Consider the following 14,982-nt stretch of genomic DNA (forward strand, 5'->3'; position numbering starts at 1 on the left):
CAGTGAGACTGTGCAGGGCAATTGGCCTGGGCAGTTTTCCAAATTCAGTATGACATTGCAAGCACTCATCAGCTCTGAATATTCACTGTTCACTCACCTCCAAGAGCAAAATACAAGAAATACAAAGGAACATGAGGCTAAAAGCATTTTTGAAGTGTGTTTCCAGTACAACAGAAGGCTGGAGCTGTTGTTTAGGATGGTCATCCTGTATTTTTCCTCTAGTTTGTACAGTTGAAGTAGTGACTTAACTAGAATCTATCAGTTTATTTACACTTACCAAACTTCCAGCACATGTGCCAGCCTCACCTCATCCCTCCTAAATATTTATAAATAAGATAGCAAATCAGCAATAGTCCTCCCTCCTTTTTTGATAAGATAGAAAATAAGTAGATTTAGATGTTTAGAGGTTCCAGGATTTTTTTTAAACTTTTAAACAAAGTAAAAAAGTTATATAAAAGAATAGGCAGCAACAAAATTATAAACCAATTGATGTGGAAAAGTCAACATCATCTTCTAAACCTGCAAGTGAAGCTCACAGCTGGTGAAAAAAAAAAAAAAAAAGCAGCATTGTGGGTTAGCAAAGGCTGTGAGCAAGGACTGCAGGTTTTTCTTAACTCTCCCACTGATTTCAAGCTTGGCTGTAGGCAGATCACCAAATATCTCAGCTGATCATCTACAAAATAAGGATAGCAGTATGTTCCTATCCCAGCAGGAAGTTTTCAGAAGAGTGCTTAGGAGGCACTCACTGCAGTGATGTGGTCCATGAAAGTCTCTGCACAGAACAAAGACAACACCTGCTCCACTAGTTAATGGGAAAAAGATGAGTGAGACTGTTACAAGGACTTTCTAGCATTAAAGGACAAGCTGCAATTGCCTCTGGCTTATAGTTAAGAAATTCAGCATCAGATAACCATTCTTTTATACATTTACAGTGGAAAAAAATTTAAGTATAGGACTAGATAAGAAAATAGTGCAAGTAAACTACATCAATGATTGGAATTCCACATCAAAGGCGACATTTAGGTTTTCCTTATAGTGTGTAACATAGCTCATGACAAAACATTTTGCTTCCTTTGGTAAACAAGTGCATAGATGATGGAAGTAAATGCACACTGCAGTTTTTCCTCCAGGATTGCAATAATTTTAGTTAACTTAGACACTTTTGAAAAACATTTATTATCACTTGTAACTCCATTTTATACGGTGTTGAAGTTCTTCTCATATTCTCTGTGGGAGATAATGATAGGTGGCTCTTCCAGTGACTTGCGGAACATACCCCCATGTACTTAGTATTGAAAAATGCCAGCTCAGCCTTGAGGGGATGTTGCGTTCCAGGGCTGCAGGATCATGTCCAGGGAAGCTACAGTTATCAGTGACCGACATGGGACTCCAACAAGACAGGCTTCTGCTCAGGAAACCATTTATTCAGCACAGGAATAAACTCAGTTTAGATCCAGAGACAGAGAGCCCAGAACAGAGGCAGGGTGATGGGTTTTGTGGGACAGAACCAGGGTGGAGTTTAAGGTGAGGACTAATAGTGACAGAGCAAGAGAGAAACCCCAGGGGCTCAAACCCAAACACAACACCTGGGCTGCCACCCCACCAGGGGTCCGGGGTGGGGCAGCTCTTCCTGGGCTCATAGGGCCCATTCCCGAGGGAGAGGAATGGAATGCACTCTTGCCGGGCTTTAAAGCCACGCCTCTCACTTTAACAATGCTTATCTGAAACTAAATCTTTGCTTCCTTAGGCGGGGGGCACCTCACAAGGGGATTTTTTTCTGACCATCTTTTTTCACATTATGCTGGGAAAATTGTAGCTCTACAAAGACAGAAGACGTTTTGAGTTCATAATGAAACATGAACTTCAAGATTAAGGAAGTCTGATGATCTAGTGTTTATTCCTGAATTAGCAACCGATTTCCCATGACCTTAACTTCATCATTTAGATACTTCATGATCTATTTTATCTTTTAAATGAGAGATTGTATGTCTGAAGAGTGCAGAAAAGAAATCAAGAAAGGCTTCAGATTCTACTCTGCCTTGGATCCAGGGAAACATCAGACCTATTTCAATTAAAATTAATTTTGTTAACTACTTCATACTTACCTTTGGTAAAGTAAGGTTTTGTAATATTAAGGTTAATTACTACATCTTTGCTTTTTGTAAGGTTTTCTAGTTGTTCCTAGGATTTATGCAGCATCAGTCCCCTGGTAATAACTTTTTAGTTCATTCACCAAAACAAGTTTGAAAGAAGAGCTGAAGTGTGAGAGATATAAGGGTCATGCATTTTGTGACATCTGATAGCAGGCAGAGCAGAGTGCCCAAACTAAGTGTCCTCATCAAGGGAAAAATCAAGTTATCTGACCTCCTTTGCATGTCAGAGAGCCAACCCAGGCAACACATGCCCTCTTCTTGCCCAAAAAGCTAAGGGATTTAGAAATGAGATTAAAGGGAACCCAGCAGAGTGAACTGCATGGAGAACCACAGGGAGCTAGTGCAAGGTCAAATATCAGCAACAAAGCACATACAACTCAAGCTCATCTTCCTGTGTATAATGGGAAGCTGAAGGAGCATAATTTTGTTTTTGCTATCCCTACTTGTACAACACTTGCACACTGTAAACATTTGTAAGCCATTAGCGAGACCCAGCAGAACACTGTAACAACAAAAGCTAGGTTTGTTAAAGCCACAGGAATTCTTTCCAGTGAAACCACAGAGAGGTAGGTGGGACAGGATCTCAGGGAGCAGCTGAGCCACCACCACACAGGGCTTCACAAACATCTAGACAAAGCTGTAGCAGGTGACTGTCAAATCCCTCCTAAAACAGCTCTTGAGCAAAGGGGAGTCTGCTACCTCCCAGATAGTGCTCAGAGTTCGGGAGCAGCCTCAAATCCAAACTACAAATCCCACAATCAGCACAAGCAATTACACAGCATCAACAGCTCACTCCTCTCAAACATTTACATACTTGCATATCATTTTTAAAAGTATTTGCCCGTCTCCTGATGATCTGAACAAATTATTTACCCTAAAGTTCTCCTAAACTCACACCTTTCATATGTCTTAAGACCACTGTTATTGTCCTGTAATGAACATCTTTCCCCAACTATTTATTTTAAAATGCAGGGCCCAAAACAGTCATAGAGAGATACAAGGGAAGTACTATTACAAATTACAGCAAAGCAATTCTCTTTTGATGTCTTTCAGATGCTGTTAGCTCATTCAATTTGCAGAACACTATCAGCCCCATAATATTTGTCTTCTAATACTACTTTTCCCCTGCCATGTACTGGTAAATTGCAACAGTGCATATTTATCTCTTAAATTTTACTTCACTAGTTTTGGCAATTTCCCCAGTTTATCAAGGTCATTTTGAAACACTGTCATATAGAGTGTATTGCTTAGAGATGGACTACAAAGCAAATTTTACCCCTCTGCCCCTGAACCCCAAATTATTTCTACCTGGAACTCAGAAAACAAATGGTTCTGCATGTTTATAAAGACTTCAGATTAAGTAAAAAATAGCTGATTTCTGGAAAACTCTCAAGAGTTATATATGCTTTAAATTAGGCAAAAATCTAGTGAAAGAAAAAAATCATTAACACCTACATGAACAATACAGGCAAACTCCTATTTTTATTTTGTTTTCAATAAAACCCCAAGACAAAGCACTGGAATCACTGGATCTGACAAAAGCAAAATGTTAAACTGCAAATGCTGTGGTAACACCCTGCTCCGCGCCTATTATACAGGCAGGTGAAAAGATAAACCATCTAGCAAGGTAAGAGATAGCTCTGAAATGTGAAGGTAACTAATCTATACCCTGTATCATTTTCCTATAGACCATCTTTTGTCTTCTAGCTTCATATGTCCTTTTTTTTTCTGCATTTTAGTAAGTGTTGGAGGGATGCAAAGCAATATTCCCCAGAATGTTTCAAGTTCATAGCTGAGTGTGCCTGTGAGGTTCATCACTGTATTTTTGTACTTTTACTAAAAGAATCAATCAAGATTCAACTTCAGTTGAAACCTTCCTCTCCCTCCACTCCTAAATCTTAAAGCAACAAAAATTCAGAGCAAATCAGGAAGGAAAAAAACCACAAACATGCATAATGTCAAGTTAGCCTTAATTAGGTGATTAAGGTCTTCCTTCAGAAGCTAGAAAAATCTGATCCTGATTTAATAACACAAAGTGATCTTCTCTTTGCTTTGGCTTTCACATGCTCCACCCAAGCACCTGCAACAACCATTGTCAGACATCACCTTGTTCCAGAACTGATTTTGTTCTGTCCTTAATAAAACCCCTCCATCTTCTAAACCAGAACATGCTACCAAAGAATGGCCTCAGCTAAATTACGTGCAAAATCTGCCCCAGCTGAAATGCTATGAGAATGCTTTTCCACTGATGTCTTGGGGAAAAGAGATGAAGGAATACCTTTGTATTGTGGTTTGTAGAGATGGAAACGCAAATGAAAATCAACCTGCTCAAAACCATCAATGCTCAGTTCCAATGAGGTTTCACCTTAAAAACTGAGTATGCCAAGTACCTAAAGAGGATGCTATGTGCCCCTAGAACTGGAAAATTATCAGAGCAGCATCCTTTAGATCTGCATTTTGAAACCAAGCATTTATATCCTACTTGCATGTAAACTCCTCCATGGGCCCAGCTTTTAGGTGGCAAAAACAATGGAAACAGAGATGTCCAGCACTGCAGAAATCAGTAGGAAGGGAAAGGCAAAAACATACCACAAAAATAATTTCAACACCCCAATTATTTTCATGGATCAAGAAGAAAAGACTTTTTATAACAATGTAAACCTCAAATTTTACCTAATGATGAACATTCATTTCCATGATTTATACAATTTTTGCATAAGATTTGTGGTTATTTACATCTTCCAGTTCAAGTGACATTAGGTAGCACAATTTTGTATTAAATTCTAGTTACACTTTCAGTCAATTACACAAGTGTGAAACAAGAACAAGACAGACTATTCCCTTCAGAATGCCTTCTCCACATTAGTCCAGATGTAAACATGGCATAATGGAGACAGTTGTGATGTTTATGGTAATCCCACACCAATTTGTGTTGCTTTCATAGATTGTAGTGTAATGTAATGGCAAAAAAAAAAAAAAATCAACCACAAAACACCGAAGAACATTAAGAAGCCAAAAAAATTAATCAAACTTATAGGCTGATAAGAACCAGACACTTCATTTTTGGCAAGGCAAAGCTACTTCAAGTATTCATTAAAATGGAAAACAAAAAAAATTTTTTCTTTTTCAGTAAAAAGGTAAAACAAGAGTGTTTAACCACTGTGTAATAAGTCCCAGTATATTGGTGGCAGTGACTACATCATGCTAGAAGGAACAGAAACCATCCTGACATGAAGCCATATGAACAGAACAAACTCAAAACTAGAAAAACCATGTGCTGATGCCTTTATCAGCTTGCCATGATGAGTGTTTTAAGTGCATGACTGAAAATAAGCATGATGATGCCACTGAAACCAGAGCAAGTGAGTTACTGGGTGGCCTAAGAGACAAGAGACTGCACACAGACAAGGGCATGACATAAGAGGCAGGATTACAGCAGTAAAGAAAGACTGCAGGAGTAGCTCAGAACTCAGCTCACTTTTGTTCTACACATATGAAAGCCACAACACATTTTGCTCCACAGCACAGAGAAAATAAAAGCAAAAAGGTAAAGAAACAGACAAGAATAATTAAGTAACTTCTGAACAGTTACTGAGACAAGGCAAAAATATGGTTTTGACCTCAAATACACCATCATCCTGGATATTTTGCTGTCCTTCATGTAGGACAGAGAGAAATGGCAAATGATGAAAAACGACAAGGAAAGGTACAGATGATGACTTCTTGGCACTTTTGAAAAACATTTTTTAACTAAAAAAAGAATCAAGGGACTTATAAATAGTAGGCAATTATCTCCCCCAAGCTTTTGTCAATACAGAGATGACCACAGTAATGTCTATTTTGGTGACAAGTGTCTCAATGAGAAGGCAGTGCCCCATAGGGCAGTTTCATTTTTACATATAAAAACAGTAATTGTGGTAGATTCTATTCTTCATAGCAGTTTACTAGTTATGTGACAGAGATTTAAGCAAAAAAACCTTTTCAAAGGAACTCTAAAGGATAACAAAAAGCATGTGGACACAGCTTACTGTGAATCCTCCACTTTGGACTTGTTGAGAAACTTATTTACCCAAAAAGTTTTACCCAGGTGAAAGTTAGTGGAGCACAACATGTGGTCATTAAGCCATAAAAGAATGTGATCCTGCAATACTAGTTGAGCACCTTCAATTCCCAGAGGCTCAAATTAAAATTTCAAGTGTTAAGCACTTTGATTGTCCCATTCAACCTTTTTTTTTTCCCCTTCCCCCTTTAAGTAGGTGACTCCAGTGATCATGGGACAACATTCCAGCCAAAGTTCACTCCCATTAGCTTTTTCATGGAATACAACACCAGGAAGAGGACTTGGAAGAAAGTAAAAGGAAGAAGTTCAGTAAACAGCAACATCAGAATATTGACTCTATTGAAAGAGAGCTCAGTTTTACCACATTGAAAACCACGAGTGCAATTGCTCCAGTCCAGGTTCTAACTGCTCTCAGTGACCAGAATGGCATAACCAGCATGAACCCTCCCCTATAGAAAGCAAAGAAAAACAGGATGTGCAAAGCAGGCAGTCCCTGTTACTAAGCTGGAATTGATTGTGTTCTGACATGATTAACTCCCAAAATTTGGTAAGATATGCTGGTGTCACATTACAATAAAAATAGTGTTTCAGCTCTCACTACGAGAATATTAAGGATTTTGCTCTGGTCCTGCCTAATCCATTCGCGAATTGCACGGCATAGCCCTTGCCACACTCGCCTGCCAGAAAAGGCAGCTCCATTTTCTTGTGCTGAAAAAAGTAGCAGGCTTAGTGGTTACAAAGTTCATGTTTTAAAGTGCACTGTCATTTTAAACAGACTGTCCCTATTAAAAAAAAGTAAATAAAACCATCTGATATCAACAACCTATAAAAATAACAGCTGCAATACTCCTTCTAAAATTGCAACTTAAAATCAAGTTAGCAAGATTCAAATCTTTTTCAAAAAAAGATATGAACCCAAAATAAAAAACCTTTCTGCAGAGAATTCCCAAGCAAAACCTCACATCATGTCCTATAAGCCCCTCTCCTAACAGCATCTCACAGAAAATCCATTCAGTTTCTTGCAGCTAACAACCTCAAGAAAACAGAGGTCTAAATAAATCAGTCCTTCCCACCAGTCACCTACACAAATGCAGGTGTGGGTGTTGGTGCAGTTTTTCCATCAACTCCTCCTCTGTAGGTTCTTCCAAAACATCTCTACAAAGAAAAAGCATGAGTTGTTAGGGGCAGCAAAGGGAGCTTCCAAGCATTTGTTTTTGCAATGTGCAAGCTGAGATGTAACTGCGCTTGTTTCAGGAATGACACAATGAATTAAAATTACAATAAGCTGGCGCTCCCTAAAGATGCATCTAGTTGCAAGTGATCCATCCTCTACAGATGTGTCATGGAAACCAGCAGCTGTTTTCCCATAAGAAGCAGGGAAGCAACTTCCTGCACACAGTACAATACAACTGAAGGTCAGTAGATTTGTTTTCCTGAAAAAACTCCCAAATGAGAACATGCTCCCAATGCTACTATTGAGTATCCAACATGCACCACAAGTTCCACTAATAAATGATCATCAAGCATTAACTCACCACCCACAGTTTCCTAATAAGCCAAGAACATGCATCACTTCCCTCATCTTCCCTTTTCTTTTTTCCTTTGTTTTTTCCTCCCTCAGCTGTTGTTCCCCTCACCCCCAGCACCTCTTCTCCCATCCTACTATGAGCACAAAGAATATAAAGGTTAGGCTAACAAGTCAGCTTAAAGCAGCCCAAACTAACTTGCTGGATTTCTCCAGACTAACAGATTAAACAGTTTGCTTCAAAGTGAGTAAACAGAAGACATCTTGCAGCCATCACACTTTCTTAAAAGCAGACAAAGAAAACTAAAACCACACTGATTATCAAGTCCAGCCCAACTCACCTGAACATGAGCTCAACTGTCCTCTGGTATTCAATATCTAAAAGAGACTCTCGCTGGCAGCGACGGTCCCACTTGTGAATAAAGTTCTGAAATGCAAAAGGAACAGCAAAAGATACAAAGGCTTCTTCTGATGGCACCAGAAAAGATGTTATATCTGGCCACTATGTTTGCAGATAAGGTTTGGGAGGCAGGTGAGGTTTGTTATTACACGGTGAACACTGATTTATTTAGGCATCAGCTTATTTACTTGCTGCAGATCACTATTTAGGCCTTTGTTCAGCAATGAAACAGCTTTCTCATCACAAACTGAAAGAACAGCAGAGCAGAAGACAGCCCTACTGCCTTCAGCTCCTAGCAAGGACTGCCTCCCCAAGACAACTGTGTGAACTATCCACAAGACTTCACCTGATTTTGATTTCTTCCTCTTTAAATACCCAACAATATATAAACATACTACTAGTCCAGGCTTTGTCATGCTCCCTTACCTGTTTTGAATAACTCTGACAAATGAATACCTAGGGAATGGACACACAGCTCAGGAAAAAAAAAAAAAGGGGAGAAAAAGACTAACATCCTTCTCTCCTGCCACGGAATGCTGCACCTTGGCTCTGACAGCAACCTTTGGCCACAGCCCTACAGAAACAAGCAGGTAGAAGATGTTCTGGACTGAAAGTCTGCCATTCTTCCTACTGTAGTAAACTGTAGTAAATTTTCATTTTCAGTACAGTCAGCAATGTCAAGAACTTCTCCAAATGAAACTTCCATAGGGTTTGAGATAGGGTGAAGTGCCCTCTACAGGCTCTCAGTTCCCTCCACTAACTATAAGAGAAGGCTACAATGGTGAACCTGGAGGAGATGGTTATGATTAGCATTCCACTCTCCATCAGAAATTTGGATTTGCAGGAAAGTATGCAATGAGTAACTAGCAGAACCAAATGTTCTTCATGGCATTGCTCAGGCAACTGCTCTCCCACAGTTTCTCTGAAAAACTCTAGAATATGATCTCTCGAAAATAAGTAATCAGTTCCACTCCTCTAGTGTGGCACTGAACAATGGTGCTAATTTAAACTGGGGTGGGAAGAAACACAGCAGAATCAAATAAAATAAAAAAAATAATTTAAATTGCTCACTTAATTTGCTGACAAATTAAAATGCAAAAAAGCCTGCAGCTTGAATAACTAATGTGGAATTTAAATGGTAATGTACAAGAGACAAGCAATTTTATAATACTTTAAATATTTCTCATCTTTATAATAAAGAGAGTGATACAATGAAATTGTACACGCCCAATGAGATACAACCAGTTTTGTGGCAAAACTGCAAATAAAACATTTATTTTTCTCTAGGAAAAATCTCTAGGAAGAATAAAACAATTCCTCAGCTCCTCAGGCATAGGGCAGCAAGGAGAAAGGTAATGAAAGCATACACAAACCCAATATAAAGTTGTCTGGGTTCTTTTAATTTCCTGCACAAATTAGAACCCGTTTTCAGGATCTCACACCAAATAAACACACTTCCTTACCTCCAGGAGTAAAGCTACGAAGAGATTAACCCAGATGACAGAGGAAATCAACCACCAGGCTACAAAATAGATCTTTGCCCACCTGCAGATCAGATGAACAGACAATACAATCAGATGAACAGACAATGGAGGCAGTAAATAACCTCGGCCTGAAAGTGAGCAGAGCACCATGAAATCATATTTTTTTTTCCTTGAAATATAATACTACTACTTTCTTAATGGAAAAGATGGCCTGGATCAAAAAATAAAAATGAAAAATGTTTGCTTTTCATTAATTTAGCCAAACAGACTCACTCTCCTGGGTTAAGCAGCCAAAGGTCACTGGAACAGCTCAATCCAGGCACTATCCAGTTAATTCAAACATTCCCCATTAAGTCAGTAAATACAAATGAAAGGTATGTCCAAAGTTTTAAGTCTACAAAAAATTGTTCACCCACAGAGAAAACACAGAAGCATTAGGTTTATTTCCTATATATCTGAACTGGTCCAAAATAAAGTAAGCAGCACCCCTCTGAGCAGATGGTAGGAACTGTGCTATGTGTATACTTCTTGTTCAGGTACATTATAAGCCGAATTTATATGGGACGACTTCTGTATTATTACAGCTACTTACGGACTTGAATATCTTGAAAATGCATCCAAAAAAACTTGCCAGTTGTTCACCACCATCACATTCCAGAGGGTCACCACTGCTGCCTAAATAATGGGAGTAGAGTAGCGTTTAATTGGCTGAATCACAGATTTAAGCCTCAGAAAAAGAGGAGGAAAGACAAGCAAAGGGGAAGAAGGAGGGATTTCATCCATGATCAGACTCACAGCAAAGTCATCAAAGTTGTTGGGCCAATATTCCAGCTGTTCATAGGTCCCACACTGCAGAGTGCCATTGTCATGTGTTGTGTTGGCAGCACTGCAAGAGATTACAGGCTGATGTGAACACAGCTCCCCATGAACTCTGCTTTAGAATTCTTCTGAGCCCCTTGTAAAAAGTTAGAATATCTCATACGGACAGAGAACAAGGGAAACAATTTTAAAAAAGTATTTCAGATAAAGCAGGGTAAAATTCCAAGCTACAGGTAAGCATTCCTACAATTTCAATGCAGCAAGAAGAAACAGAAGTAACAGATAATTAAGCCTTGTGATTTAACATTAAAAGTAGGTTGGCTCCAAGAATGAGAGGGGAAAAAAACCCAACAAAACCAACCACAAACAGCTCAGAGGTAAAAAGATGCAGATGCTTTTGAAAAACAGACTCTTTCTGAGCAGTTTTGTTTAGAACCTTACCTAGTATTTCCCAAGGGAACAACAGCACCTCTAAAGAGCATTATGCCAGTTATAGCAAATGCATAGAAAACCACCTGGAAGGAACACAACCTACTATTAGCTTTGAATATTTCTGTCAGAAAATAAGAAAGCAAAATGCAATTAACACGGAACTTATATTGCCACAATTGAGGTAATAGGATCAAGAACTGTCCCTGAAGCTTTTAAAGTGAAAGTACTTCTCAACTGCTTGCTCTTACTTTTTAATATTCTACCTAATTTTCAGTTGTTAAAATGCATTAAATCATTTTATCATTTATTTTACTTCTCTGTGTCTCAGAATGCTGATATTTAACTATAAACATTGCAGAATAGCAACTTAAAACCAAAGCTCAGTACAAGTATTTACAAAGAACAGCCTAAATATCTGAGGAGTTTTCTGCTAGAGTCAGTGAAAATAAGCTTTCAGTAAGCTGACCTGAAAGACAAAACAATGTCAGTATTTCATATTCCATCAGCAACTTCCTTAAAAAAATGGTAATTAGTCTAAAAATAAGGTTTTCAATAACACAAAGGATTTGGGAACTTCTGTCTTTTCATTGTTAGAAATGCAAACTTGCCTAGGTGATACTGCAATTTTTATCCTAAAAAGATTGTTCTAGAAATAACCTACAGCTTTGCTCCTCTGAGAAGGAGCCATTTATTCCAAGAAAGCTTGAAGCAAGCTGAGTCTTCAAACAAAAAGTTTTTGTTTTGGGGTTTTTTTTGTTTGTTTGTTTTTGTTTTAGGGTGGGGATTTTGGTTTTGTTTATTATTATTACTTTTTAATTATTTTCCTACAAAACAGACCCAAGAATGGGAAGTCTGGAAGGAATAGAAGAGAACTGCTCTGGCCAACAAACTTTGACCACCACTGGAGTAAACTGAAGCTGACATTTCACAGCCTGCCACAAGATGGGGTACCAGGCCTGGTAATAAATGGCATTTTAATAATAAATTAATTTTAATAATAAATATAATTAATTTCATTATTTGAAAAAATAAATATTTAAAACACTCATCGCCTGAGAAATTAGCTAATCATTTGCATTATTTAATCAGCATGTGTGTTCCAGGCTAACATTAGGAAAGATATTTTGCATCAGCTGGCAATGGAGTCAGATTTCACTACAGCAGAAACTCAGTGAGAGCCTCCATGTAGCCACAAGTAAAAGCAAATTAAATTAATGGAAGGGGCAAACACTGTGGCAGACTTGTCTCAGAAGTGTGAGCTGTACATTACAATGAGGTTTTTACCACTTTAGATTTGCCACAACCAATGTATTTATTTCAAAGTGCACCACAAGCCAATTTAAGGCCTATCCTCTACAGACAAAAGTAGAGCTTATTAATTACAAAAACAGATATTCTGGTTAAATTGCATACTAGGTGTATAGACCAGAACAACACATCATTGATCTTTAACCATTCAAATTAAGGTACCCTATAAAAACCCATGAACAATAGCAAAACCAAACCTACCCAGGTACTTCTTTGCAAGCCAAACCTACCCAGGTACTTCTTTGCCCTACCAGGAAGACATGGTTGCAAAGCCAGAAACTCAAAGAGTTGGGAGAATTTATGTAATGGACATCACACATTGTGATCCACTCTTTAATCACATTTGTTGAGTCTATGTTCTACACAGACACACCTAAAACAGGATGGCAGAGGCTCTTAAAAAAAAAAACATGTCCAAGCATGCCATCTCAAGACCTTCTCAGCCAAAAACAATTTTAAAGTTGTTTTGCTATTTAATTTAACATAAGTAAACCAAGCTAAGGAAAACTGGTCAACTTGAAGCATTGATGGATTTTTATTTGAACCCACACCACCCAAGCTAAGGCAAACACTCAAAGAAAGGTTCAATCAATCTTTTAAAGATACTCCTGCTAAAGGAGGCACTGCCACTGTGTGCTGGCCATCACAAACAAGCAGTTCATTGTGGCTTTCCAAGACATGCCTTGGGGAAGAACTGTCTGGTTAAGGTGAAATGTTACTGCTTGTGGTGATTGTACAAGAACCTTGCTAACTTTGTTGATGATATACCCTTATTATACTATAACAAAGGAAATAACAATCTTGCATCATGACTTACCACAAGGATTCCTGCAAAGGCTCTTAAGTTTTTCACCAGATCCAGCAGTGTAGTAACAACCAAAGCCATGAACTAAAACAGAGCAGAATTTTGTACGTATGACATTCATCACACTTCCAACCCATATCAAATTTTTACTAAAAGGACAAGGAATCACGTAAAAAGACCTTGCCTGCTCCCTCACCAGAGAAAACCAGCTCTAGAGACAATGATTTTGTGAGGGGCTGTGCAACAGTCAAGACAGTTAGAGCTGAGCTATTCCACTCGTGCAAGAGAATTGCAACCTACACAGTGTTCTGAAAGGATCTAACTTAATTTATAGCTTGACCAACAAAGAAATCTGAGTTGTGGAGGGAAAAGCAGTCACCTTCATGTTCGGGATAATCCGCAGGAACCTGAACACAATTAACATGTTCACCAGCCTCACCATATCCCACAGGGATAACAAGCCCATGAACTCAGGTCTCCTAGGAAAGGCAGAAGAAAGTAACAAATTGATGGAACTGCCCATGACAGAAAGATACAATTAAATCTACTGCGTTACAGGTAATTGTAAATACATTGATATACTTAGCAGGAATCTCAACTATAGTAAATTAATAACTGATGAAGGAAGCAATCACTTTAGCCTGGACTCTTAAATATGTACAGAGAGCTCTTTGAAGCACATGCTTACTGCAGTGTGTTTCTTGTTAATGGTCCAAGTTGATGGTTTGGTCCAAATGAGATCCTCCACCCCATGTTGTCAATCTACCTTGAGCCTCCTGTCAATCCTGTCTTAGGCCTACTACATGCTTGGAATTCCACTCTGGAAATGCCCTAAACTTGGATGCTTGATTAGTCCATGTGACCCAATTTTCCCTCCCTACCTCCCTCATTGGATGATGATTTTGTGAACCCTGCCTTTTACCCTCCCCAGGATATCTCTGATTAGCTGATGCTTGGTACCCTCCCTTTGAACCACCTCCATATTTCAGCTGTTGCACGCTCAGGTTTTCTGTCTTTTGCCCCCAAGTTTTCCCAGAGCAACAAATCCTCTATTATCCCATGCAAAAACCTCACTCTCATCCTTGCCTCCTCAGAGCCCAGACTGACAGCCAAAAAGCTGTAGAGCAAGTGCTCTAGTCACATCTTGGGTCATCCTGCTCCTGGAGTGTGACCCACTCCTGGCACAAGCTGAACTGGTAGAGCCAGATAAGCTCCGGCCCGATGCGATACATGCTCGTGCCTTCTGCCGGGGAGAAGGCACTTAAGAGAATTTCAATTTCACTTTCAGAAAAGAAAGTGAATCAAAAGGACTGCTAGAGAGATACTTCAGGAATTTGCACAAAGATGGGCATTAATCCTCCAGGGTATGCCTGGCTGAAGAAGGGCTTTGTAACAGAATTAGGTTGAAGGACTGTCTTGTCAGCCTTCTTCCTTATGTGTTAATGTTCCATGGGAGATGGGCATACACTTTGAAACCCTGAATTTTAGCTTTTATATGAACATGCTGAATGCTTCTCAGCTGGAAAGGAAGGAAGGTGGTAGGGATCTAAAGCTGCTAAGGACAAAGGTCCTTGGTAACAATGATACTAAATCAGAATTTGTATCTCCAACATATTAATCTCCAATAATGAAAGAAATTACTTAAGATAGCAATGTATAGAAGGCATATTCTAGATAACAGCAACATCATTGTCCTGCCCTGCAGGTGATGGTTGCTTGGTCTGTGGATGTGACAGTAGCACACCTTAGTACTCAGAGTGACTCATCTCGGTTGTAATCTGTTTGCAGTGACTGACACAAAGACCTAACAAGAATTACTGGTGCTCCAAGATGATAGATCAAACAATTGCCTATATTTAAGAATCAGAGGGCAGAATCAAACATAATGACAACATCAATAATAAACATCATTAGTCTGTAGCAATTATTCTTCTGGCATCCATCACTTCTGGGTGATAGGAATACAAGCAGTATTCAAATATAAACCCTTCTAAAA

At 38.9% G+C, this 14,982-nt stretch overlaps 1 protein-coding gene across 2 annotated transcripts in view; it reads right to left on the reverse strand.

Annotated features, from left to right (window-relative positions):
* Positions 1-1,159: 1,159 nt before the first annotated feature.
* Positions 1,160-14,982, reverse strand: part of TPCN2 (two pore segment channel 2) — a 29,333-nt gene continuing 15,510 nt past the window's right edge. Inside the window, exons 17-24 of one of the 2 annotated variants that reach the window (XM_058850810.1) lie at positions 13,366-13,465; positions 12,999-13,070; positions 10,883-10,956; positions 10,418-10,508; positions 10,215-10,297; positions 9,602-9,683; positions 8,080-8,165; positions 1,160-7,368 (exon numbers count right to left, since the gene is read on the reverse strand). In XM_058850810.1, coding sequence (XP_058706793.1) covers positions 7,290-7,368; positions 8,080-8,165; positions 9,602-9,683; positions 10,215-10,297; positions 10,418-10,508; positions 10,883-10,956; positions 12,999-13,070; positions 13,366-13,465 — 667 coding nt within the window. In that variant the 3' untranslated portion in view covers positions 1,160-7,289. The remainder of the gene's footprint in view (positions 7,369-8,079; positions 8,166-9,601; positions 9,684-10,214; positions 10,298-10,417; positions 10,509-10,882; positions 10,957-12,998; positions 13,071-13,365; positions 13,466-14,982) is intronic. The other variant, XM_058850800.1, reaches the window with a different exon arrangement.

The sequence above is a fragment of the Poecile atricapillus genome, chromosome 1 (assembly GCF_030490865.1).
Source record: "Poecile atricapillus isolate bPoeAtr1 chromosome 1, bPoeAtr1.hap1, whole genome shotgun sequence".
Classification (NCBI taxonomy): domain Eukaryota; kingdom Metazoa; phylum Chordata; class Aves; order Passeriformes; family Paridae; genus Poecile; species Poecile atricapillus.